Here is a 25,543-nt window from a genome sequence, read left to right as displayed (position 1 = left end):
AACAGAGCTGATGGGTCCGTGTAGGATTTCCTGTGGCCCCGTTAAAAGCTTTGCTGCTATGCAGCATCCAGCTTGGAGAGGTTGATCATTAACCAGCAGTAATCAGGTTGAATAAAACCATAGCGACCATGGCTTCTTGGAAGCTTGCGCTTTGTGGTCACCTTGTGGCTCATCTCACGCCCGACGCACACACGGGGCCCGCCCACGAGAGAAGTGCGTTCGTACAGCCATAACGCTACAGCTGCTGCCTTTGTTTTCTGCTCCCATGGATGCATTCGTCTTGTGCTTAACGAGCGTTCCTGGGTTTCGGTCAGTCTTTCCATGCGTAACTAATGCATTAATAACCATTACATGCAGAGCCTGTCATCAGGCCTGGTACATTAACATGGCAATATATCCCTTTTTGTTGGAAGGTGACCCCCACCACTGTTTATAGATAGTTGTATTACATCATGGTGAAGAGATAAGGCGAAGGATACATTGCATTGTTAAAAAATGAAATATTTTATCATCTTTTTATTATTATTTATACTTCATCCATACTAATTTTGCAGCCAATTTGTATTCATTTACTTTAAGGAATGTGTGACGGCCAGCTGGGCTGTATCAAGAAATCATTTTCCCTGAACCGTCTGTCAGCATCTGTCTGCCCGTGAGACATGACTCTAATCAACTCTCTTATTCCCGCCAGTCATCCATCATAATGCCCCACACCCAGCAAAGACAGTAGCTGGCATCTGTCAGGGGAGGAGCAGTGGACAGCAGATGGGGAAATACTCTTCTCCAATTCCTGTCCATTAACCCCCACCCCCTACTCCAAGGACACATAGATTGTAGGGGGGGGGGGATGGGGTAGTGTCACCTAAACAGTCACTGGACAGCCTACATACCTGTTACCGGGGGTGTTTGTACAACCACAGCGTAGTCGGCCTGTTCTCGCTAACAACCTCATCCATTATTGTCAGCTACTCAGTTTCCACACCGCCCTGTGAGCTGCAGAGTGTTTGTCAGCGGCCTGCTCCATGTGCCAATGCGCCCCCCGGCTCTCCTGAGGCCCTGCCCCCCTGCCTTCCACACCCGCATCACCATTTTTCTGATGTCATCTGTGAGCAGTTCATTCTTTCCCCACTAGAGGCACTATCAAACTGAGTAACCCACTGGTGAACCTTGCCCCCCATCCATGTGCAGTTGTACATTAACTGGAGAGGTATCAGTGTTGGAGGCAGACATTGGGGTGGAAGAGGCTTCTTTCCAATGAGTTGTATCATCAGGGAAACACCTACCCAAGTAAGGGTACAGGTGCACCACATTTTTTTCAGGTTTTTACTTAAAAATACTCACTGCATGTTATCCAGCAAACATTTCGTCCTCCTAGACATTAATCTGTTTTTCCAAATGGGGAGGTGTGAGCGATTGAACTGACCTGGCAGAAATCATATTTATGCCCATTCAGCTCCCAACCACTAGAGGGCAGGCTTTATCCAATGAAACGGAATTCTTCTTAAATATGGAAAAAAAATATTTATTTAAGTATACATTATGAAATTTTACACCTTTTTTTCATCTCAGCAAACCCTTGTACACACAAAATACATCGATGTATAGATTTTTAAATCGTAATAACATGGTTTACAAAACACCATACCCTATACTATGATTAGAAAGATGGTACAGCCATAAAAATAGCAGAATTATCAGGGGGACCTTCATAAACTTTTATTTACTGGGAAATGTTCACGAATTGACTGCACTAAAATAAACATCTGTAGATTGGACACATACAAATTGCAAAATAGTAAAACACCTTCATGTTCAACACTAGATTTGCTTAAAATATGTATTAAAACTAATTCACCTATAGAAAATATCTTGAGAAAATATCTGCATTTATACAGTAGAGGAACGTCTGTACCTTCCTTTAGTGTCTGAAGAAGTAAACAAACCCTGCTTCCATGGCAACTTGTGCAAAAAAAATCACACCGAGGACAGTCAGTTTTCCACTATTTAAAATCTCATTAATTACCTGACCAGGTTAATAAACGCAGCTTTTAATGCCAACCCACTTCTGAGTACTCCCTCCACAAAAGGTGGCAGAAGCTTCGGGAGATCTCCTGAAACAGCACCATGTTGGTATTTACATTGTATCATCTACTGGAAATCAGATTATCTATGAGTAATAGAAAACCTTTAACTGTTAATTTAGCACATGTTCACCCTGCATGCGAGTTACTGATTAATCTCAGTAGTGCTGAACTCTGGCTTGACAAACGGCACAAGGTCTGTTCAGAAATGAGTCTTGCTTAAACAAGTCCCCTGTTCAGTTATTATTAAAGTGAAGTTTCCTTTTAAAATCCAAAGTGACTAGTGACACACACGACATATATGAATATAATCTAACAAACATATATAACTTAATGAACATGGCATGACATTTACATACGCCGTATATGTATGTACAGTGGTGGCCAAAATTATTAGAACACCTGACAGATCTGAAAATATTGACCTTTTTTGCCTCCAAAACATGATTTCATTTCATAATGTTCATGAAATATGCAGATGGTTTTGCTGAGTACAACAAATATCAGATGAAGTGAGTCCTACTGTTTTTATCCACTTTTAACTTTAATATTTGTTGTGTCCACCTTTTGCAGCAATTACGGCAGCACATCTTTTTTTTTTTTTTCCCCACTTTCATCATCATGCATACTATTGCCTCTGTACTTTAAGTCATTTATTATGTTCATAGTTTATTGTGTGTCTGTGTGTCATCGGTTGCGTTTAATGTTACTACTGTTATTTGTGCGCGTTGCTCCTCTATGCCTTTTAAATTGCCCCTCGGGGACAAATAAAGTTTTTTGAAATTGAAATTGAACATCTCTCTGGCATAGTGTCAGTGCATTTCCTGAGAACTTCAACACTAACGTTATCCCATGCCTTCTGCAACTCAAGCCAAAGGCTTTCTTTTGAATGTACAATAGATCTGTCCAGGTTATTTTCCAACTCGCCCCAAATTTGCTTGATGGGGTTGAGGTCTGGACTTTGAGGGGGCCAGTCCATCATTTTCAGTATTCCAGCAGACTACTCCTGTCGCAGGTAGTTCCGGCAATAGTTAGAAGAATGTTTAGGGTCACTGTACTCTTGGAAAATGAATCCAGGCCCAATAAGATGACTATCAGATGGTACTCCATGCCTCACCAGAATGTTGTGGTATACTTTCTTATCCATGATGCCATCAATCTTCACTAAGTCACCTGTTCTTGAGGCTGAAATAGCACCCCACACCATAATACTACCCCCTCCGTGTTTAACTGTTGGCAAGAGACACTCCTTTTTATATCTCTCCCACTTCCTCCGTCAAACATACACTCTTTGCTTGTCGCCGAACTGTTCAAACTTGGAATCATCAGTCCACAACACTTTATACCAATCTTCCTTTTTCCATTTCTTGTGTTCTTTTGCAAATTTCAGGCATTTCACTATATTGTTCTCTCTCAAAAATGGTTTCTATGCTGCTATTCTGCCAACAAGTCCTTCTTCTCCCAGTCTCCGACACACAGTTCTTGAGGACACTGATGCACCATTAGTCATTGTGGTGTTGATCTCGTCACGCCGTTCTCGTGAGGTCTTTCTTCTGTCCTTAAGACTGAAAATTTTTAGATGCTTCATTTGTCTGTCTCAAAGTTTCTTTTTCCTCCCTCTTCCCTTTCGGTTCTAGTGTGAATTGGGGGCATCATGGCAGTCTAAAGTGTACTTTGTAGTGCTTGGACTGCATCTCAAGTCCTTGGCTATGCGGCGGTAACTCCAGCCAGCATCAAGAAGGGCCTTTAATCGAACTCGTTAGCTCCTTCTTCACCTTAGCTATGTTCAAAGAAGAGCAACATGTGCTTCAGGACTACTAATAGAGGCTTTGAATTTATACCAACTGGTGGTCGGCCTCAGTGACAAACCCTGATGTTACCAATCACTTAATGAGCAGGATAGACCTTGTACATTCAAGAGAATCACTCAGCTGTAAGACTCTTGATTCACCATCAGTGCAACCATGATCACACCTGACAGTGATTAAACAAGTAATTTGGCTTCTTCTGTGAAGAAACATGATTGTGTGCCATTGACAGTGAAATAAGCCTAGCTTGTTTTTTGTAAGGAACATGACCTAAATTTCCTTATGGTGGCTCTATTCTATGGTTTATACAGCATGATGATGACTTTTTAGAATTCATTCGTTTTATGGATATTTTAATGGCCACTTCAACAAAAACAACTGAGACCTCTTAAAAATGCCAAGTGTTCTAATAATTTTGGCCACCACTGTATGTATTATACACACACATGCACAAAGTAATGCACACAAAATTATATTTTGAAGGGAAGAATCATGATTTTACAGAAGGTTTTTTTGTAGCAATAGAGCGTGAGTCACAGCTAATGCTACTGCGACAAAAAGGAAGTAACAGGTTGGGACACTTTGGGGACAGGTATCCCCCGTTAGACGGGCCGCCTGTGGCAGGCCTCCTGGTAGCTGGTGGCGTTGAGGGTCCTGAACATATCCCTGCGAACAAACGACAGGAAGTTGTCAAAGGGGCACAGGGGCTGGCCAGGGTGGCGCTCGCGAGACTGGCAGAAGGCGGTTTGGAAGGTGACGTCCTCGCCATCATAGAGTATGCGCACGAACAGCCGCTGGCGCTCTGAGCTGCCATCTTCCTGCCGGGGCTGCGGTGGGATCCGCCACAACTCGAATACCAGGCGCGCGGCAAAGCGCGGGAAGCGGGCCTTGGCCAGCCCCAGCGCGCTCAGCAGCGGCACCAGCGTCACATCGTGTGCCGAGAAGACCGCCAGCGCCTCCCCGCCATCGCGGCCCTCTGCAGCGCGCAGCATGCACCCCGCCGTACGGTTCAGGAAGGGGTGCGCAGCCAGCAGCGCGTAGCGGTGGTATAGCCCCAGGCGACGCCGGTCCTCCTCATCCTCCAGCTGCTGCCGCTTGATTATGGCCAGTTGCCGTGGCGATAGGCAGCCCTGCGCAGTACATGGGAAGCTCAGGCCGTGGCAAAGGTGGCATGTCAGAGAGTCGACAGGGTTGGCGGCACGTAGCTGCCGCGGGGCCACGCCCACCATCCGCGCCATGTCCGCGTACGTGCGGTCCAGCTCGGTGTCCGCCACGCGGAGTCGATACTGCCGCCGTTGCTCCTCCTCCAGGTAGCGGTTCCGGGCGGGACAGTCACAGTGAGCCCCGCAGAAGAGCGTGCTGGCCTGATGCTGCACCAGCACCTCGGCCCAGTCAAAGTCCGGTAGCAGGCCGTACAGCAGAGCCAGGCCGCTCTGCAGCGTGCGGCTCTTGCCCGTCGACTCCACGTACAGCTGCCGGGCCGTCCAGCCAGGCCGCAGCAGCCTGTGCCGCTTCATGTAGGCGTCACGCAGGAGCTGTCCATTTCGCAGGTGTTGCACGATGCCTGTATGAGGCAAGAGAGAAGCAGAGGTCTGCTTACGGGAAGATACAAGCTTCAGTACACCTCTGAGCATAAAGGAAATGGTATCAGGGAACATACAGATAATACTTCAGCTTTTATTTCGTGTTTGTGTAATAATAATAATAATCGATACTTTATTGATCCCCGTGGGGAAATAGTCTTTTTTACGCCTCCCTTAACTTGCTCTTCGTAGAGTAAGCTGTCCGCAAAGGCAGCCACCTGTTAGGGCGGCCAGTGAGCTGGGGGTTAAGGGCCTTGCTCAAGGACCCGCAGAGGTGCTGAGGCTGGGTTTGAACCAGTGACCCTCTGATTACAGGCACACAGGCTTAGCCAACTGAGCCACACGTTGCTCCCTTACCTGCTTTGAAGCAAAATAATATCAAACGGAAAACTTTATCATAGCTCATACAGATTTATCAAAGCCTGATGACCTCTACTTATTCAGTTGGACTGTACGGCAGATGCAGTGCATGAGACAGCACACCCTGAGAACTTTAACCCTCCCCTTTAACAGTCCACGGTCTTACCCGTTTGTGTGAGCTCCCCCATCTCACACATGCTGTGACTGGGGAGGCGGGGCAGGGCGCTCAACGTGGGGTCCCAGCGTCCACGCCCTCCCCAAGACATGTGATTGATAAAAGTGGCCAGCAGTGGGTGGGAGGGGCTCCTGTGGGGAGGGGGGGATGTTAATTATTCCATCAGATAACACAGCGAACAAGTTCACACTCTTCAGCAAGCTGTGGGTCTGCTGCGTATCCCCACATGACGGGCAGTTCCTCACAGCTGCAGCTGGCCGGGGTGGCTGTGGGGGAGTGGGTGGGGTTTAGGACATGGTGAGCCCGCAGGGACCTATACATAGCTGGGAACGAGGAATAAAGGGCAGGCAGCCTGGGCGTCTCGGGGTGGAGGGGGGGCAGAGACAGCAGATCGCTCTGTGAGAACGCCGCCCCCTTCCTGGTTAGAGTTAGGGCAGCTACAGACACACTGCAGGGTCAAAGACAGCCCACAAAAACATCATCATATCCTCAATGTTCAGAACGAAGCGTGCTGAAATATAAACTGTCCCCACCTAAAATTGTAAACACAGCATGAAACAACACAAAACAGGTCCTTATACTCCCCCAGAAGATGGTTATGAAGCTTTGTGCTGACAGCTCAGCCAAGTAAACTTTAGGTAAGCTAACTATTCTTTCAGTGATTTGATGTCTTTTAGTCGGTGTGGTTGTCATATCTACCACCAGAGGGCGCTAAGACACCGCACATCAAAAAGATTACCGCTAAATCACTAAACTGCAAAGATCACGTCACGGAAGAATTATAACAATCTGTGAACACCCTACATTAATCTTTTTTGACAGCTGATTAAACATGTAAAACCTAAAAAAAAATATTTATCCAGTAAAGTATCTTTAGATAAAATGTATTTAAATCAACAGACCGGCTTGACATTTAAAGAAAACTTGAGACAAGGAAACACAAGGACTGAAACACATTCCTTCATATCACCTTACTAAAGGAATATGTTGGTTTTGTAAAACACACACACACACACACACACACACACACAGAGCTAGGATTTCAGAGCCGACTTCCTTCACACATGAGCAGTCAGACGCCTAACACACAGTACCGTGTTGAAATCTCTCTTCACCACTGCCACTGCGTCACACAGCTGGACTTCCCAGAAGCCCTATAGATGAAAACCCACCCAGACCAGTCAACTCCCTCATGTCATGCTGCAAGGGGCTAAATTTCACATACAGTCTGATCAGGAGAGGGTAGTGCACCCTGAGGGCTGAGCAGCATTGTGTCCAGGGGTACCACAGTGCAACCCCCCCCCCCCCCCCCCGAGACCACAATACTGAAGGGCTAGTCCTACTTTGTATAGCCAACACTGGGCCATCCGGACCCCCTCCCCTTCCTTCTCTTTGTTTGTCCCCCCTTCCCCTCCGTGAGTAGCGCCCCATATGTGAGCTCAGAGGTCCAGACCTGGCTGGGTTATTCACACAGCCCCTTTCTGTTGTGTAGCAGGATCCGGGACATGAGTGCTGAGATTGAGGGAGGCTGGGGCACGTATAGAAAGATCAAGTCACCTCAGTCACACCCCAGCCGTCGGGCAGAAGCTGACGCGGAAACCTGAGTCTGCAGGGCAACGACAGCCACTGTGAATAATTCCATTTATTAGCATCCCCACCCCGCCTGGAAATTACGCGGATCCTCGCCCCGGCAGGCTGCAGCTTCCCCCACCGTGATGCCTCTGATTAACAGCCTCACTCCCGCCCCCCCCCCCCCCCCCCATGCTTGTCCAGCAAGAGGGAATCTTTTGAGTCTCAGGATATTTCATTCACCCTGGGACCCGGGTTGGATAACAGTGATGTGACAAGCGTAGATCCAGGAGGGGGCTGTTTTAATACATCTGCCTGTAATACATTTGTATGCCAGAATTACACGTCACGGGCTAAATGAGTCACAGATTAATTAGCACCAGCTGTACTAATGTAGCAGAGTGACCAACACTGTTAATCAGGAGCAAAGTCTGCCTTCTGATACCCAACAGGAGCACACAAAGTAACCAGACTTTCCACAAGTTCACCACAATAAGGAAATGAACGTCTTTAGAAGGTGTCTTCAGACTCATTAAACCCACAGCAGCTGGTAGCAGTCTCCATGCCAGGCTGAAAGTGCTCTCATTAGGAGACACCTAGGGACTGTGTGTGTGGTTGCTTGGTTGCTTGATTATGGGGTAGAATGAGGGAGGAAGGGAGAGAGGAAGAGATGGAGGGGGTATGCCACATACCAGGGTGGGGGAAGGAACATTCTTTCGAAGTGGAATAAGCAAAAGCCACTGAGAAGAGCTGCAGGCCAGCGTGGCAGAAAGGCGACTCAAACACGGCTCCATTCCCATAATTACAGGATGTAAAAATAAAAGTAGGAAGATTATGGCACTGGTTATAAATAGGCTTTGGTACTCCCTGTAACACACACTCTTTTCAGTACCACAATGGACACAATCCAGAGTGTGTTCCCCATCTGAAGCGACCACCTTTGCAGTCCCCCCCCCCCACACTCTTGTATTGGCCCTGTGTGAGGTGGTGCTCGGTTGGTATGATAGAAGGAGGAGATAGAGATGAGGAGAAGCAGTTTAATAACAGGAGAGGAATAAGTTACACAATCATCGACAGTTGGTAGAGCACTGATGAAAGACATGAATAAACATTACACTAAAAGCCTGGAAGGAGTCTGGCACTGTACAAAATGATCTGTAATGTTTTACCAACCAACGGACTTCTCAGTTTAAAGCTGCCACAAATCGGTTCCTCAAGGAAATTCTAGGGACCTGGAACATGGCTCCTGTTCACAAGTTCCTGGGCTGTCTAGACCTGGGACTTTGGTAGCTCCTGGCCACTTTTGTCTGTCGCTTTCACACTGCACAACAGGAGCTTGGGACCTTTATGCGAAATACGCATGGGAGATGCCAAAAGGTCGTATGTTAAACTTCACAAGTAATTACATGCAACACTTCACTGGCACTCCAAAACAATGGAGGATGAACAAGTCGTTTTATGTTATGTTAGTTACAGGGGGATCATTTGCGATCAAAACAGGACACAGCCTTTTATTTATACGACCCATAATTCTTATTAAGTCTGGCCAGCAGATTGATATTTTGTTTTCCACAGAATTTTTTTTTTCTTTCAGCTAATAAGTGCTGGCAAGTTTCACCACCACCACTATGTTGGTTATCAATCGAATTTTCCAATGCAGAAATATTGGAGAGACAAGCAAAGAAATGTAGTATTTGATGCATTAAATGTAACTGAGGTACAAAAGTAACTCCATCTGCTCAATTTTTTGCTCTGCTACTTCTGTTTTCCCTGCACTTCCATGTAACTTCCAAGTTAGCATTGGTGCTTGTGGTCAACCACTCAGCAAGCCACAGCTGTAAGCGCGACCCCAGTAGTTTGCGTTCAGATGAAAAGTACCTAGTCTGGAGCAGGTACGAAAAAAGGTTCCGGAACTGCTTCCAAGGAACTACAATTGGGCCTAGTTCCTGGTTCTTGAAAAAAGGTTGTGGTTCCTGAAAAAAATTCCTGCGGTGTGAAAAGCGCTCTCTGACACAGAGAGTGTGGTTCCCCTCCCAGACACTAACATGTGAACTGGAAAGCACCCCCACCTCAGTGCCTTCACCAGGCCCCATCTCCTCGACACCTTGAGGAATCTGACAAAGGTTCCATTTCAGAGTCGGAGGGTTACGCAGTGCAGAAGAACAGGTGACGAGTACAAAGCCGCCCACACTGTGTGTGTGGTGGCAGGAGGCAGACAGTGCAGCCCCACCTGGCAGGGGAAGTGGGCGGGTAACAAAAAGGCCATTCAGCTGCAGTGGAAAAGGGGAGAGCTGCTTGCGGTCAGGGCTGACAGCCAGGGTGTGGCAGCCACAGAAAACTCAGCTGCAGCACACTGGTGCTGCCCAAAGATTTTTCACTGTGCACAAAGTGGAAACACACGGATGTTTCAGTTTCCTGGGCCGGTCACTTGGTACAGCGGACATGGCCGGAAATGATCCGCCACCGCAGGTCACATAAAGGGAAGATACTTCAACCAAAAATGGCTGTTGAACATGAGAACAAAGAAACCATAGCTGGGGAAGACGTGACGGAGGTCACATGGGTGAGAATGTGGCTCTGAGGCAGGGAGGGGAGCCATCTCAGGACTCATCATAGAGGAACGGGTGAGCTGCCTGTCAGCCACTCAGCCGTCAGGAACGCTCAGCATATTGGACAGAAGGTACTGTGCCTCAGTGGTGGAGCCAGAAAATTTTCAGTGGGATGGCCAGGGTGGGACCAAAAGTCATTTTAGGGTGGAACATAAATCTAAATATGAATTTAAGGCATCTAGAAAAAAAGGAATATTTAAGGTGCCATCCATCCATCCATCCATCACCGTAACCGCTTAATCCCAACTGGGGTTGCGGAGGGGACCAGAGCCCATCCCAGGAACAAACCGGGAGCAGCACTACGGGCTCATTCTTTATCAGTACATCATCAGGGACACAGAGAAACAGTTATGGTCTGGTTTAACCAAAATGCATATATGACAGTGGGGGCCAATGAGGTGGCCAGATTTCAGTAAAGGGGGCCACAGCCACCCTTTGCCACCACCCCTGCCCCCGATCCATGTATGTTGTGCCTGCACATATCACATATGCCTGGGGAACACAAGGCCTCTGTATGCAGCTTGCCTTCCTTGCCTTCCTTGCCCTCTGGCTTTTCATCCCTTGGAGGCAAGAATACAAATAGAAGCAGCTCACCCTTCGGCAACGTGACGTACTGACCAAGGACGTGCCTTTTCTAACCACCCAACGCGTTCAGCTGGGTACACACACCCACATTAGCTATGGCAAGGCCTAAACTCAGCTTGCTGACAACCTGGTGGGGCTGGACAGCTAAGAGGACACCCATATCACTCCCTCCTATGGTAAGAGTTCAGCAGTACGTCTTAGGATATGACAGTAATATAGAGGAAGCTGAAACCTAAACTGCCAGTTTCCCTGAAACAGTAATCAGTCAAACAGATATCTATCAGATATAACCTTTGTATGCATTTTCACTGGGGGTTTTCACCATGGTTGCCTAACAATCTCATAGCACCACCTCGTCAGGCACAGTGCTTATGGTGTCGTCACGGCAGCAGCCGTGGGTAGCGACTCACCTGTAGGGCACCAGCATGCAGTCAACGGCAGGCCTTTTGGTTTTGGGAATGGCGTAGAGCGGGTACCGGTCGCCATGGCGAATCATCACCTGGACTGACAGCAGCTCGTAGTCGGCTGGGCTGTGGCCTGGATGATGACACCGTGCAGTTAGGACTGTGAGGGAGTCTTCAAAAACAGACTAATATGAGTGTTGGAAAAATATCTTTCCTACATTATTAGCTTAAGCATGTAATTCAGTGACATGGCCAATGAACAGGCCTGTGTCGCGGATGCTTAGCTACATTGCTACTCCTCCCATTTCCCACCTCTCCAATGTGAAGTTACAGTGAAACTCGAAACTGCATTGTTCTGTTCTCTTAGGCCCCGAACACACTGGCTGCGTGGTGCATGCGTCGTGGCTGCGGCGCATACATGTGCAGTTGTCCACATCACCCGTGCTACTACTGAAAGCTGTGTCTTACTACAATGAGTTTACCTTTGATAATGGCCATCAGTAATAAAATGTTTGCCTTCAGGTCATTATAAAATGTATTCATAGTTTAGACAGACAACGGTTAAGCGTGTGCTACAGTACTTGTGACAGCACTACCCTTCACAGAAAAGTGGTGAGGGGCTTTTGAAAGCCACACTAGGAAGGATTATCACGTGCCATCGGTAGGGTATGACCGTTCAGCCCAGAGGGGCGGCTCGCAATCCCACCCACCATGAGCCTGAAAGTCTTACTTCCTCCATCACCAATGAACCACAAATGAGAGCTGATGACTCTTTGACAGCTGGCTGGAGAAAGAGCGCACAGCAGTTAATTCTAGATCTAGAAAACAGATTAGCAACCCCAGAGGTGAAAACGCCTAACAAATTGTCCTTTGTGTTAAAGTGCCAGGATCGCGGACAGAAACATTAGCAGTCATGCAGGAGAATGTCTGCATGGCAACAAAAATTCTGTGTTAAAATTACAGGCCTGTTGAGGACCTAAGGGCCATAAAACTCCAACTAAAGAAATACCAGAAAAACAGGACGGGAAACTCAAGCTTCCCTCAGCTGACTTGGACGAATCAGCAATCCAAGGCCGCTTTATGACCAATGTGTGTTTTATTATGTGGAATCGAGGGAGGGAGCCGGGGGAAAGAAATATGGAGGGAGATACAGTAAAAATATAGGTGGGAGATAAAAAACATCATTCCTGTTATATATCTCTGTGAAAAAAACTATAAAATGTTTTATACACATAGGGATCTGCAGCTCCCCAGCTACATTTCACGTTATAACTACACAAGTGCGCTGCCATCGGTGAACTGTCCTTTCTGGTGTGTTCCGGTGTTGAGGCAGTTCACATCTACAAAAGCCACTTGGCCACCCGCTGGCCGGGGCGAGAAGGCCTTACCCTCCCAGCCTCGCTCTGTGCGATTTGGGATGTTGCAGTAGGCATAAGCCTCCTTGATGGGGTCCAGCACTGGGGGCTCTGTGTGTAAGACGGGAGGGACCCTCTTCCTATTCTTCCCCGGGGACCTCTCATCTCCGACGGGGGAGACAGGGATGATGTGCACTGGGGAAGGACAGGACAGATCACCTTATTTAGATGTAAAGAATAGCTGAGGATGAGCCGTGGGGGGGAACACAACTCACAGGACAGGGCAGTCAAGTGTGCATACAAACAAACACACACACACATCAACAGCACTTCAGATTAATAGGGCCATAATTAACAAGTATCTTCCCATCTCCTGCAGCAGCAAAATGAAAGTGAGACAAACATCCCTGCAGAAAGAGCAAATAAAATAAACATATCTGAGGAACTTGAAAGCCACGGGCAATTTATGGTTCCCCACAGAAAGGTAAGAAAAGCAAACTGTCAGCTCCTCCACCCAACATTGGGGTCTGATCTCACCCCGGAGGTGAACACTCGTCTTAACCCTGGGGGAAGTCATCACTTTGTTCTTTGGAAAAACAGGGACAGGGACTATTTCAGACACCCTCAGGCTCTCCCGGGAATGGCCGCCAGAAAACTCCGTCAGTGCTCAGGCAGAACTTTGGGCGGCCGGGATGCGGAGACGGGACTGCCCGCACCGGTCGAGGGAGGAGTACCACACTGCGGGGCTCTCTGTCTGACAGTCTAGACGCCGGCGTTCACTATAGTGTATGTGTGTGTTTTAAGGGCACGGGAGCGGGCAAAATCTGCCCAGCAAAGCCGCACAGTAGACATCACAGCAGACTGCAGTGTTTTATGCATAAACCCCCTGACACATCCCCTTTAACCCTTTCAAACAAACATTTTGAGTCATGCAACCGAACCAGTCTGTAAGCTATGTGGATATGAGCTCTTATGTGCTGTGCATAAGCTGCAAGTCTAATAGCAAGTTGGTCACACGCAGCATTTGGCTTCACCTGTCTGACGTGCTAAAGAAACACAGGGGCGACCCTGGTTCTGATTTGGGTAGATACCACAATTGAGGCGCTGCTGAAACAACCATCCCTTCACCTTCTTACCTTCACGGGAATCGGATACAGATACACATGTACACCAAATCCCAGAACAATAATTCTAGCCATTTCTGGGGAATGAAATAAAACAGGACAGGGTTCACTCACCAACCAATAGCAGCAGCACTGGCGATATAGACGAGAAGGAGACCATCCTCTCGACAGCTCGGCGCAGTCAACCAGCTACACACAGGCATCTATTCACCACTGTGATGCCTGAGCCCCTGCAAGTTTAATGGTCCCCGACCAGCAGCCAATCACAGTTTACTGCTCTCTGTAGAAAGGCCCCTTTATAGTCTGTGGTTGGTTAGACGCCCATGGAACTGCTCGTAAGAGCTTTTGCAAAACACGTTGCCGAAATGTAGACCCCATGTCTACACGGTACACACCCTCCACCCATCTTTACCAGGACTCATTTCTAAGTGGGAGACCTCCTGCATCATCATTGGAAGGGACCTTCTAGGGCACTTAGGGGTGAAAAGAAGCCTCTCGGAAAATCAGTCAGGTACCAGACCACCTACTCATTCAGTGACAGACATTGGCAGCACTTCAAAGTCTATCTCTTAATAAACATCCAAACCAGCAAGATGTCTGACTGATTCTCCTTTGAGAAAAACATATTGTACAAACACAATTGCGACCTGGAATTTTCCCATTTATGTGTACTATGTTACTACAGACTAAACAAATTTCATGTGTGAATTCACAGTCTGAACAGAATGATTTGAATGATTTCTAACAGTTTAAATCCTGCCAGTTGCTTTGGATCTGGAAAGGTTTTGTGTGGCAGCTGTCCACAGCGGAGCCTTGCTTTAATTCCTGTACTCAGTGACTGCGCACCATCTGACAGCCTACACATCATACGTGATCAGTATGTAGACATCGCTTTCATGATACATTAAAACTTATCCCAAGAGTACTGTCAGACTTCACGGATTTCCCATAAGCTTCAGGAGCCGACTTGCATTTTAACTGTCATTATCACCACCAGAAAGTCCCAGACCAAATATGGACTTTTTGCTTAAAAAAAAAAGTCAATAATCTGAGATCATCAAGTGGCTTTCTGTTTCGAGCCCGTCAGATCATGTGGTCAACCTCAGGGTATTTTGCTATTGATATTATGGTGGTTAGTTTTTTCTTGGTGGGGTGGGGTGGGGTGGGGTGGGGGGCTGCCATCTGTACTGGCAGGGAGAGTCGGGCAGCTGCAGTCAGTGATGATAATTCAGTAAATCTGCCCTTGTTCAAAACGTCCAGCATGTACAGTGTCCATTTCATTGCTTGGTGCCAGCCCATGCTTTCAGACTTCCTCTCTCCTCACATTAAAATCTCCCTCCACTCCACCTCCTCTCTACGCCTTACAATCCCCTCATCACTGTGAAAGAGGAGGTAACACCAGAGTTTCAGCAAAAAGAGGAACCTCATCAGATGGGGGAATGTCACAATCAAGCACCACGGTTCATCTGCCTGTCTGCTTCCCTGGCATTCTTCCTGCTGTGCTCCAGGACAACGCCAGTGCTATGAGTGCAGTGAATCGGGACAAAAATAATATCTGCAATGGAAAGTGAGGTTTTTGTACCATTAATTACATGCCCTTATAATGTGATACACATGTAAAAACAGGGCATAACGATCACAGTGACAGGCACACAGAAGAGGGGAATATGCCGGTATAACCAGTACAGGGTGCAGCTCTGTTTATGAGGCCAAAGGGCAACAACAGTGAACATTAACATCACAGAAAGGATGGGGTGTCAGCTGTCTGTTTATCCAGCAGTTCCGGAACTGAAAGTCTTGTTATCACAGAATCCCAGTGCCAGCGGCAGAATAAATCTGATGGACGGGCCCAAGATGTACCTGGGGGGCAGTGTGGGGTGGCGAGACACACCAAAAAGCATACTTGGGTATTTTTAGGCAGAATAGCGGTACACAACACTATATTATATTATATTATATTATTTTAATTATAATATTATATTATATTATATTAATTATAATACTATATTATATTATATATCTGTGTTTTGTATGAAGTAGGCTAAATGTTTCATTTTAAATCAAAGCCACTTGTCCAAAACCATTTCATTAAAACAGTTTGGTTAAAACAAAATGCAAAGGGTTTCCTTCCATATTTGCAAATATATTGAGACACTATTAAGAATACAACTCCATGCACCTGCAGAAGATGGATGGGGGGGTGGTGTCTGCAGCCTACCCTGGAGGCTACAGGCTTAAGGCAGGGAACATAGTACAACAGAATACAACTATAACTATTAAGTATAGACAAGTCATTATTGCAAACAGAAGCCTCAAAATAAAGACAAAAATAAATGAACTGTTGTCACATGGGTCCAGTAAAACACCCTCAACATAAAACCCTTTCACTCCACTATGCCTAGCAACAGCATTTTTAAGTCAGTTTATGACATTACTCTAAAAACAGAAGGTGCATGTTTATGAACACAGTAACTTTGAAACTTCTCGGTGCCATTACTGTTGCATTTTTAATACTGAATCTTAAGTATAGTGCTCCAAGTGTGTATAGGAGTAACTTTGTACAAGCACAATTTGCATAATTTGTATATTATATAAATAGGTCTTATAAAAACATAAGAACATACTTTTTATGTTATAGTTCAGGCTAGCAGACTTTTACGGGTAGAGGGTGGGGTGCCCAAGCATTATTTATGAATTCACATTCAGGGGGGTCTACCTCCCCTAACCTAGCCAAAAATGAAACTGAAATAAAAAAGACAGTGTCCTTAGTGGGTAGTGCAGAGCTGGGGGTGCACAGTGGCGTATTTGGGGGGGTACATGATCAACAAATGCCTCCCCATGACACTGAATCTGCAGAAGGCCAAAATGAGATTGCAGAGAGAGGGTAGGGGAAGACCAGAGAATTAACCAGAAATACTGGAAGGATGACATGAGGGGTATTAAGTGCATTACCCGATTCATCCAAAAGTTATCAAAAAATAAAACCCAATTGGCCCACTTCCTGCCCAAGCGGAGTCGAAGGGTCTGGGGCTGTGATGTAACCCAGGCGATCAATGAAACCGACCTTTAGCTGAAAGGCACAATGCAGCCGACTCCAACTCAATCAGGTTAGAACACAAGACGCCGCTCTCGGTTTCTGTGGTGGCTGGGAGCATTCCATTTTCAGACCGGGGGGGGGGGGGGGGGGCGCAGGGGACAACAGCAAGGGCGAGGGGGGATTGTTGCACTTGGACATCCTGGACAGGAGCACAGGATCTGGAGGGGGGGCTATGGTAATCTCAGTCCCTCAGAGAAAAGCAGCTTGAGGCCAACTGACCCTGTGTTGCATGGCTGGTCTCATGTCTGTTTCTGCATGCCTGGTCTCATGTCTGTTTCTGCATGCCTGGTCTCATGTCTGTTTCTGCATGCCTGGTCTCATGTCTGTTTCTGCATGCCTGGTCTCATGTCTGTTTCTGCATGCCTGGTCTCATGTCTGTTTCTGCATGCCTGGTCTCATGTCTGTTTCTGCATGCCTGGTCTCATGTCTGTTTCTGCATGCCTGGTCTCATGTCTGTTTCTGCATGCCTGGTCTCATGTCTGTTTCTGCATGCCTGGTCTCATGTCTGTTTCTGCATGCTGAAGGCTGCTTCTACGCCTTCCAGAAGGTGTGCGTCACCTACTGCTTAAATGGTGCGATTGGCTTTAATTATATATCTTTAGACTGTAAGAACAGTTTTAAAGACTTTAGAGCACATTCCCAGTCATATTTAAACCTGCATGGCATTTTCCATTTCAGCTGCAGTAGATACGAGACCACTTCTGCTGTGGCTTCATGCTTGGTAGGTGCGGTGCCCTCTGACAGGCTGTAATCTTACGCTGCCAGAGCAGCTGTCTTCCTACGCTCCCCCGGCGACACGGAGCGCAGGCAGGGCTCTACCACGAACGACAACCCAACATCCGCCCAAACCGAGACAGAGAGGGAAATACCACACCTGTACAAAACACATTCACCAACCAGCCAAACACAATGTTAGAAACAGACTTAACACTGCTTCCCCACAAAGAAGAAAAGAAAAAAAACACTCCACAGTCAGGTACTGATGTCCATTTTCACTATCTACAGGAAAGGGTCATTCATTATGAATGAATTCATTATGAATGTAGAATTTTTCTTTCTTTGTTATTGTTCACCATTGTGTAAATACTTCCCAGATCAGGGAGGTCATGTTCACTACTGCACGTACTTTTAATGCATCATGCAAAACTTTCACCACATGCATAACCCATCCATCCATCCATCATCTCCCGCTTATCCGAGGTCGGGTCGCGGGGGCAGCAGTCTCAGCAGGGAAACCCAGACTTCCCTCTCCCCGGCCACTTCATCCAGCTCCCCTAACCTTGCCAAAAATGAAACTCAAATAAAAATGACAGTGTCCTTAGTGGGTGGTGCAGAGCTGGGGGTGCACACTGGCGTAACCATAAAACAAAACATAAAAAAACAAACTCCTGCCTCATTCAGGCACTGACTGCTCTCCCATTAAGTTTTACACATACAGACACACACACACATACACGTTTGTAATTATATTTTTGTGGGGACTCTCCATTTCTTTGGGGAAAACTCGAATCCCAACATGGTGATCTTAAGCCCTACCCAGCCCTAACCTTAACCATAAATAACCAAACAAAATACTTTTGGCATTTTTACTTTTTTGATTTCATTCACAGATCTTTGTGGGGACCTGAAAAATGGTCCCCACAATGTCAAAATAACAGGTTTTTATGACATTGTGGGGGACATTTGGTCCCCACACTGTAATATAAACCTAATCCTCACACATGCACATGTGCACGCACACACACACACACACACACACACACACACATTCATATCTTTATGGGGACTATCCATTCAATGCTATGGGGAAAAAGTCCAACAATGACAACCTTAACCCCTACCCAGACCTAATCTTTACCATAAATAACCAAACGAAATCTTTTGATATTTTAAGTTTTTTTGTTTGCAATCACAGATTTTTATAAAATTGAATTTCCCCTTGTGTGGGCAGAAAATCCCACAATGTCAAAATAACAGGTTTTTATCACACTGTGTGGACATTTGGTGCCCACAACGTAATATATACATTAGGGCTGTGCGGTATGACGATGTGTATCGGATGACGAAATAAAAACATCTATCATTTCATATTATGTTAGTTTATTTCGTGGTGTCGCAAAATACACTGTTTACATCAACATATTTTCATAATTTGGATGACAGTTTGCAAGGTTACATGCCTCATGGGATCTGGCCCTTGTATGGAAATTTTTATTGGACGTTATTATTTGTAACCCACAGAAGACAATCCACAAATATGTACCGTGATACACAAATACAGTGGTACCTCAGTACTCAACCTCATTAGAACTCGAATTTCTTAAAAGTCGAACCAACCAGAAAAAAAATTACCTAGAACTCGATCTGAATCTCAGAAGTCGAACCGTGAACCCCAACCTAAGATAACTTGCACGCGCGGGGAAATGAGTCACACGGCACGTCTCTAAGTGGAAACAAAGGGTAAAACTTCAATCTCAGCCTCGCATTCGCTGTGATAGCATCGTGCATGTTTACACTAGCTGAATACATATATTTATACAGTAAAAATACATTTAGACAATGATAGTAACAGTAATTATTATATAATAAAATACATTTAAAAATAAAGATTTCTAATTATTTTTATATCTAATAATAAACCATTAATACATTTAATTATAATAATACTGTTGTGCCGAGCGGGGACGGAACGGAGACAAAGGCGCAAACGTCAGGGTATCGGGGAATAGGGGGTTTAATTACAGGTAAGACAGGCAAAACGCAGACGGACAATACAATGACCGGACTGGGGAAACAAACTGAAACACGGACTAATTACAGAGGACTAATGACAACAACCAGAAACAGCTGATCACACAGGGATTCCACACGGGGTTAACGAGGGGGCGTGGCACACGGAAGGAGCGGACAATCAGGGCAGGACACATTGATTTATTTATTTTTTTACTTTACACATTGTTTGGATACATTTATTTTGTTACTTTACAAATTACTATTTTGATAAATGTGCTTAGATGTGTTTAGTACAGTATATGCTCTTCTTGTTTTATCCTGTTCATTTTGTGTTTAAATGTTTAAAAAAAAAAAAAACATATATAGGTGTAATTTTTTGGGGCCAGGAACCAATTAATTGATTTTCCATTATTTCTTATGGGGAAAATTCAATCAGAACTCAAACTTTTTTGGATTCGAACCAGAGTTCTGAACAGATTAAGTTTAAGTTCTGAGGTACCACTGTATTTAACTATCCACAAATATGTATTTTTTAATTTGTGTTGTGTGAAATCATATCCACAAAAATACAGAGCGATTTGTACATGTTAAACATGTTTTGTACATTTGTGCATCACTTCCCGTCTATTTGTGGATCACATTACATTTGTGACCTTGCTCCTTTTTATTTGAGAATTTTTGTCCAATTCCTACCAAAGCTGATCTGTTGAAAAAAACATAAACATGAGGTGCAGTCGTGATATATATCGTTATCGGGATATGAGAGATTTTAGTCATATCGCACAGCCCTGATACGCATGACCACACACCCACACACACGCACACACACTCACCCTTGACATATAATGTGTTGATCAGAGACACCACCACTAATCACCCCCCCTAGGCCTTCCCTGACCAGAAGGCAGGATAGCGGGTTGCTGACACTTAGCAGCCTAATTACCCCGCATTCGCATTCTCACCACAGCACCGCCAATCTGCTGTTCCGGCAGTTTTTTCCCCCAGTTCTTTGCTTTAATGAACAGTTGGAGTGATATTGCATTGAACCCTCTGTGGGGCTGTAATTTCCTGGTGCGACGTGGCTCCTTTGGCTGTCTACTGAGGGACCGTGCTGCAATTTAACGGCTTAAATACACCCCCCTTTAGTGACTCTGTTTCTCATCCCAGTTTAAGCACAATGGGCTAAAGATGACAAAAAAATAAATGCATGACCCTGTGGTTTCTGCACAAAGCAGACAATTCAAAGGCGATAGCTGGTCAATCGACAGCTCACACCTACAGAGGCCTGTGCGCTACACACATAGACCTGTACCGTCTCTTCTAACGTATTGACCTTAAAGACGCGATATCCCTTTAAACTATGCACACAGACACTAACATTGCCAATTAAATCCAACCCACTAAAATAGATGCCTCTCATACACTGAAGATCTGCAGAAATCCAAGAAAAATCAATAAGTACTTAAAAAATAAGTACTTAAAAAGGGGCTTTCATAATTAATTATCCATTTCAGGTTAACAAAAACAATCTGTGAAAATTATGCCAAAAAAACATGCATTAATTCACATGACATGCTGGGGTCAGAAGACTGGGGTGTGGGGGGGTACTCCTTTTGGCCAAACTATTTAAAGTGTCTCCAGTTTGTGTGCTCCCCCCTCCCCTTCAGAATATGTCCCTCAAAGTCTCTACACGGACCTGCGGAAAGCAAACAGACAGTCTAACCCTTTGCCACATAATGATTTATGCTTACAAGCAGACCCCAAGAAACAGTGTTAGGCACACACTAACATAAAGACACACTTAAGGGAGCTTTCATGAAAATGCTGATATACAACATGCATTCACACACACTGAGTGGTATCTTGGGGGGAGGGGGGAGGCTGCCCTACTTACAGAACTGTAGACTGAAGCTCAGTACTGCCAACACTGCCGCCACCACCAGCAGCAGAACGAACCGGGTTCGGGCCAGCATGGTCCAGGCTGTGTGGTCCAGGTCGGTCAGCCATCCACTCCCTGCCCTGTGAGAGCTCCTGCTCCACGCACCTGGACAAGAAACAGCATCAGTGCCGTGTGACTGCGATGCACACTGGAGTGGGACATGGGTACCTGCAAAGCTTTCAGCAAGGTGGGTTTACTGCTGATCTCACTGCAAAGCCAAGGTCTCTGATCTCACTGCAAAGCCATGGTCTCTTCCCGAGATACAGAGACCTGCTACTGCAATCAGAAGGTAACTACCCTTAGCCAGCAGGGTGTTCTGCTTGTAAATACTATGGTCAGAATTCATCGCTAAGCTTCAATTCATTCTAATCCAGAGGAGGAGTACAAAGCCACACCAGGGCAGTAAAAAATGATTATTTTGATAATCGATTAATCATGTGATCAGGCGATCAACTAATCGAATGGCCCAAAAAAGCATTTGAATTTAAGAGGTTTTTTAAGTCACAGTTGTAATAAAACTTTACACTGTATAGAGATTTTCTTCATAAAGTGACACAGAAACAAAAATCCACTGTCTGCTATTTTTAGCTTGCTAATTATTGTACTTTATTCCGAAGTGTACCGTGTTTTGACAGCATTTTCAAAAGCTAATCTTACAAATCTCTCAAAGCCACGCTATGCTGTATTATCGTAACACTACCCAAGCCTATACTGACAACTTTAAAAATGTTCAAAAACAGCTGTTACCGTTGCGCTACATTCCTTGTATTTGTCGCATTACAAACCCTCTGCTCGTCTGGTGGATGCACCGACTGCGACCATCTGCATTCATGGACAAATGTAGTATGTACACAAGAGTCTGCATGCACAACTGTGGATGGAAAAGTGTAGCATGAACTAGGCTTAACACACCGACATTAACGTCACTAGGCGGTGAAGTCATTAAACACAATATATGCAGCAAACGCAAAAATGCAACTCGACAAAATTTGTCGTCAACTATTTTTTATTACCAATTATCATTGCCATTATTGATTAGTTGTTGCAGCCCCAAACTCAAAAAAAAGACCACCTTGTGGATAGGGGAATAACAGGGTTCATAGAGAGAGAACCTACACCAGGCACTTTGCAAGGGGGTTTCAGAAGAGATGGCAGATGCCCCGTGACATACATCCAAGCCTGGCTTTTACTGACATGCATGGCAGGCATTAGGTCTGGCACACCATCGGAAATTTCTGCAGCTTGCATAATCCCAAGTGGCCGTTTCTCTTTCCTAGCGAAAGTAATTAGTTGACACATCACTGCACAATGAAACGTGTCCTCTGCATTTAACCCATGTGGGGTGTAGCAGTGTGCAGTTATTATTTAGTACCTGGGGAGCAGTACATGGGGGTGGTACCTTGCTCAGGGAACCTCAGTGGTACTTTGATGCTCGGGGATTCAAACCAGCAATCTTTTGATTACAAGTGCGTGTCCCTAACCATGAGGCCACCACTAATACAAATAGCAGAAAGGAACATTTAAAAATACCCGGCGTTACAGTGATTGCATTTGTTGCTGTTGCGCTGTGTTGGCATTATAGCCCAGATAGGAGGAACACAGACATAAAAATAACCACTCTTTCAGTGTCTTCATAGTACGGCATAACACAAAACATGTTAAACCTAATAAAAAACAAAAGACTGTCCTCTGTGCTTTCAGAAGTACATATTTTTTGGTAGAATAACCAACTCATAAGGATTTCTCTTTTTTTTTCAAGTTCAAGTTCAAAGATGCCAACTCCTTCATCCATCCACCACACAAACAAATGCATAATTAGGTTTAGAATAGAACAGAGCTTAGGGCACACTATACAGTGGATCTGCTATTGTGACCTTTACATGGTTTTTCTTGTCTGCACATGTCTGCTATGAGATGCAGCCACAGAACCAGCCTGCACACATCCCACGCCAAGCTCGCCGTAAATGCAGGCTGTAGGTTAGAGAGGGATAATTGCTGAAAATAAGAAGTGATCTCGGAATAAGCAGTCATCTTTTAATATGTATGTAACCGTCTCAACAGCCAATGTCTGAGCTGAGAAACAGAGGGGGAGTGAAGAGGCTGATTTGATGATGAGCGTCTGTTTGCTCGAGCTCGCGGGTCTGTCGCAAGCTGCCCAGATCTCCCTGTGGCTGTACATTGGCCAGGCTGACATGTATCCCCTGGCTGAATTCTTCAAGATCACCTATGTGTGGAGTCATCTGTTCCATTTAATTTCATTTCTGCCCATCTGGTCTCCATCCATCCATCCATCCATCCATCCATCTTCTATAGCTGCTTGTCCTATTCAGGGCCCCAGGGGGTCTGGAGTCTATGGGCACAAGGCAGGGAACAACCCTGGATGGGGCACCAACCCATCGCAGGGCACACACACACACATGCACACCTACGGGCAATTTGGCAACTGTAATATACCTTAGGCTTAGTGTGTTTTTCACTGTGTGGGGGGGGGGGGGCAGAGTACCCAGAGGAAACCCCACGATGACACAGGGAGGACATGCAATGTCCACACATACAGAGTCGGGGCAGAGATTCAAACGAGGTGTGAGATGACAGTAGTAAACCCATCAAAATATAATGTCTCCATCAGAGAAACAGACATTTCCTGGACACATAACCTTTAGTAGCATTTTTAAAAAGGTATCTCTGGATCTGTCATTGGTTTGATATCCTGCAGCATCCAGAGCCACAGAGGACAGAATTTGGTAACAGAAGAGAGTAGCATCTTTTGACTTAATTGTGTTTACATTTAGATGATTAGAAAGTGGCTTTTTATGCAAAGCAATCAAAAACAGCACTGATGCGGCAGCTGGATTTGTCTGCAACAGGATGGTGGCCAAGCCCTACCTGGGACCTTCAAGGCGTGACTCAGTGACTACCACACTATCCACTGCAGCAAACAAGCCTATTAAACATTGCAGACCAAAATTCAAATACATATCAGCAGCTTCACTGCTGGCGTTGTTGATTATCGTCTTTTAAGTATGCTTAGGAGGGTCTCAAAGCAGTGCATGAAGCCAGTTTAGAGAAACCGTATAGGGAGTCACTCAACTGGGTAAATAATTAAATTCTGAGGTCCTTTATGGAAGACACTACATGCAACTATGTGGGCGTCCAGCTGATGCAGCTCGTTCACACCATATTTTCTTTAACAGTGACAAAAAGGCCACGGCTCTTCAGCACAGCACAGAGGTAGTGGAGTTGCAGTGGGTCCATTGGATGTTTTAAAGCGGACCTCCGCGAAAAGCAGACATCGCGCCTCTGGTGGCTTCGCTTGGCCATCGTGGTGCATTACAATTGTATCGCTTTGCGTTGCATAGCGGTGGGTTTCGAAAACAGCCAAACGGGTCTAAAATGATTCAACCTTCCCTACATTGCATCCTCACAGCGGAAATATTTTGGGTAAAACAAGGACACACCCTTTCAACCGATCATCTGTACCTCCAGACCACAAACGATTACAATTCTTATCCCCCTTATAACTAATTCATATTAGTCTCTTCTGCACGTCTAAAACGACCAGGGGATTAAATAAATCCGTGCACCCATGTGGGAAAATGCCGGTAAAACAGGAAACGTCCACCGTTATAACTGCAAGCTTCTCTGCTCTGACAACTGTGGCTTTGTGAATGAGACCAGCTCGGCGGCGACTTTCCTCCATAGCTGCTCAAAGCAGTGGGGCTCGGTTCTTCTGGATACGGCTCCTCTGTCTGCTCTGCATGCATTACAACCGAGTCCAGCCCCGTGCCGTCTACCTTAGCATAACACAGACGTCTCCGCTTTCCTTCACATCAGAAAAAAGGCTAGAAAGCCAGCAGCCTAACATCACCGGCTACTGGAGACAGCGCGACGCCATCTGAGCTGTGGTCATTTCGACCGACGGTGGCTACATAAAACTGTGCCCGCTACACTTTTTATCAACATTATTTGCAGAAAAACTACACGTAAAAAGCTCACCCGGTCCGGTGGAGACGCGCACCTAAAGTACCAGCGACATCGGAGCCTCAATCCGCCGCCCGCTTGCGATAGCTTCTTCCAATCAGTGACTGACTGTAGATTTCTTTCCCTCCACTCCCACTCAC

The 25,543-nt window shown here is 45.8% G+C and overlaps 1 protein-coding gene and 1 long non-coding RNA gene across 4 annotated transcripts in view; one reads left to right on the top strand and one right to left on the bottom strand.

Annotated features, from left to right (window-relative positions):
- The window catches only part of LOC111860837 (uncharacterized), an 11,329-nt gene extending 3,583 nt beyond the window's left edge, over positions 1–7,746 (top strand). The window contains exon 3 of the long non-coding RNA XR_002842107.2: positions 7,500–7,746. This is a non-coding gene — a long non-coding RNA (uncharacterized lncRNA). The remainder of the gene's footprint in view (positions 1–7,499) is intronic.
- Positions 1,496–25,543, bottom strand: pxylp1 (2-phosphoxylose phosphatase 1). 3 transcript variants are annotated; one of them, XM_023844854.2, is made up of 6 exons: positions 25,419–25,543; positions 21,378–21,527; positions 12,563–12,724; positions 11,181–11,307; positions 5,999–6,138; positions 1,496–5,453 (listed from the first exon to the last, which is right to left on the bottom strand). In XM_023844854.2, the coding sequence occupies exons 2-6, from the start codon at positions 21,454–21,456 to the stop codon at positions 4,492–4,494; spliced, it is 1,470 nt and encodes a 489-aa protein (XP_023700622.2). In that variant the 5' UTR covers positions 21,457–21,527; positions 25,419–25,543; the 3' UTR covers positions 1,496–4,491. The 3 variants fall into 3 exon arrangements, with proteins under 3 accessions (XP_023700622.2, XP_023700631.2, XP_023700640.2); XM_023844863.2 differs by having other exon boundaries at positions 25,441–25,513; XM_023844872.2 differs by lacking the exons at positions 21,378–21,527; positions 25,419–25,543 and adding an exon at positions 13,768–14,669.

Source organism: Paramormyrops kingsleyae, chromosome 17 (genome assembly GCF_048594095.1).
Source record: "Paramormyrops kingsleyae isolate MSU_618 chromosome 17, PKINGS_0.4, whole genome shotgun sequence".
Classification (NCBI taxonomy): Eukaryota; Metazoa; Chordata; class Actinopteri; order Osteoglossiformes; family Mormyridae; genus Paramormyrops; species Paramormyrops kingsleyae.
The sequence above is the reverse complement of the archived record's forward strand: the minus strand, read 5'-3'. Positions and strand labels throughout refer to the sequence as shown.